This window comes from Lepidothrix coronata, unplaced genomic scaffold (assembly GCF_001604755.1).
Source record: "Lepidothrix coronata isolate B3197 unplaced genomic scaffold, Lepidothrix_coronata-1.0 Scaffold2559, whole genome shotgun sequence".
In the NCBI taxonomy this organism is placed as follows: Eukaryota; Metazoa; Chordata; class Aves; order Passeriformes; family Pipridae; genus Lepidothrix; species Lepidothrix coronata.
In genome coordinates, this window is record NW_016692739.1 from 1 (window position 1) to 2,346 (window position 2,346).

The 2,346-nt window shown below is 67.2% G+C and overlaps 1 protein-coding gene across 1 annotated transcript; it reads right to left on the bottom strand.

The window, feature by feature from the left end:
• Positions 1-6: 6 nt before the first annotated feature.
• On the bottom strand, positions 7-2,113 carry LOC108491908 (ATP-binding cassette sub-family F member 1-like; the record flags this gene model as incomplete). Its single annotated transcript, XM_017803702.1, has 5 exons — positions 7-152; positions 673-745; positions 838-902; positions 1,277-1,568; positions 2,045-2,113. Coding segments are annotated over 5 exons (645 nt in total), but the record flags the coding sequence as incomplete, so codon positions are not given.
• Positions 2,114-2,346: the final 233 nt, after the last annotated feature.

Below are 2,346 nucleotides of genomic sequence, written 5' to 3' on the forward strand. Positions count from 1 at the left end.
GTGCACGACGACCTCGCCGAGGGCCTCGAGCACCTCCCGCTTGTAGTCGTCGAAGTCTCCGTCGATCTGGCTCAGGCCCTGCTCCTCCACCACCCACAGCTGGCAGTTGGTCTCGGTGATGAGCCGGGCGTCGTGGCTCACCACGATCACCGCTGCGACGACGTCACGGTGACGTCACGGCGACGTCACGGTGACGTCACGGTGATGTCACAGCGGCGGCGTAACCCGACCGCACTCCCCCCCTCCCCGTGTCCCCACCCCACCCCACCCACAGTTGGTCTCAGTGGGGACATAATCAGCAGCATAGTGATCACTGTGACGTCACTGTGACGTCATCGTGACGTCACCACAATGTACTAACGATGTCACGATCAAACCGCCCCACCCCCCCGCCCACCCAGAGCTGGCAGTTGGTCTGGGTGATGACGTCATCATCGTAATCGCAGTCGTCGTCGTCGCCATGACGTCACCATGATGTCATCATCGCATCGTGACGTCATCACCACGACACCATCACGTGATCGTACCGTGATGTCATCATCGTGACGTCATCCCGACATCACCGTGCCATAATCACACCGTCACGATGACATCACCATGACGTCACCGTGACGTCACACGACACCCCCGTGACGTCACCCTGTCCCCCCAGTCCCCGCCCCCCCGACTCACCCCCCTTGTAGTCGTTGATGGCGTCGGCCAAGGCGTCGATGGACTCGATGTCCAGGTTGTTGGTGGGCTCGTCCTGGGGGGGATCCAGGTGTCCAGGGGAGCCTTGGCCACGCCCCTCCGCCCATTGGCCACGCCCCCAGCCCCACTAGCCACGCCCCCACTCACCAGGATGAGCACGTCGGGCTCCCGACAGGCCAGTTCGGCGAAGACCACCCGGGCCTTCTGCCCGCCTGGGGGGAGGGGAGGGGCTTGGGTTGGGAAGCCACGCCCACCCTGGCATGGCTCCACCCCCTCTTTCCCTCCCTTTCAATCTAACCCCACCCCTTTCACTCAAACCCCACCTCTTCTGTATCAAACCCTGCCCTCTTCCACTCTGACCACACCCACTCCTCTCCAGCCACGCCCCATCCCTGTAACCCCACCCCCTTTCAGGCCACACCCCCTTCTCCTTAACCCTGCCCCTTACTCTCAGGCCCCGCCTCTCCCAGCTACCCCCGCCCCCTCACTCATAGCCCCGCCCACCCGAGAGCTTGGCGATCTGCAGGGTGTGGGCGTGGCCCTTCCCCTGCCATAGCCCCGCCCCCTCCCCGCTGGCCCCGCCCACCCGAGAGCTTGGCGATCTGCAGGGTGTGGGCGTGGCCCTCGAGGCCGAAGCGCCCGAGGCACTTCCGGGCGTCCTGGTGGGGGAGGTTGAAGCTCCTCTGCAGGAACTCGGCCGCCGTCTCCTCCAAGCGCAGCTGCTCGGCCGCCTGCTGGTTAAAGAACCCCACCTTCTGCGGGGCGGGGACGGGAGGGGTCAGGGACACGCCCAGGGGGGACACGCCCACCCGGGACACGCCCAGGACACACCTGGGACACGCCCTCCCCTGGGCCTGCTGGTTAAAGAACCCCACCTTCTGCGGGGCAGGGAGGGGAGGGGTCAGGGACACGCCCAGGGGGGACACGCCCACCTGGGACACACCCGGGACGCACCTGGGACACGCCCAGAGGAGACACACCCACTGGGACACACCCAGGACACACCTGGGACATGCCCTCCCCTGGGCCTGCTGGTTAAAGAACCCCACCTTCTGCGGGGGGCGGGGAGGGGAGGGGTCAGGGACACGCCCGGGGGGACACGCCCACTGAGACACACCCAGGGCACACCCACCTGGGACACACCCAGCCCTGGGCCTGCTGGTTAAAGAACCCCACCTTCTGCGGGGCGGGGAGGGGAGGGGTCAGGGACACGCCCAGGGGGACACGCCCACCCGGGACACGCCCAGGACACACCCAGGACACGCCCACCCCTGGGCCTGCTGGTTAAAGAACCCCACCTTCTGCGGGGCGTGGAGGGGAGGGGTCAGGGACACGCCCAGGGGGACACACCCACCCGGGACACGCCCAGGACACACCTGGGACACGCCCTCCCCTGGGCCTGCTGGGTAAAGAACCCCACCTTCTGCGGGGGGCGGGGAGGGGAGGGGTCAGGGACACGCCCAGGGGGACACGCCCACCCGGGACACGCCCAGGACACACCTGGGACACACCCAGCCCTGGGCCTGCTGGGTAAAGAACCCCACCTTCTGCGGGGCGGGGAGGGGAGGGGTCAGGGACACGCCCGGGGGGACACACCCACTGGGACACACCCAAGACACGCCCAGGTGAGACACACCCACTTGGACACACCCACTG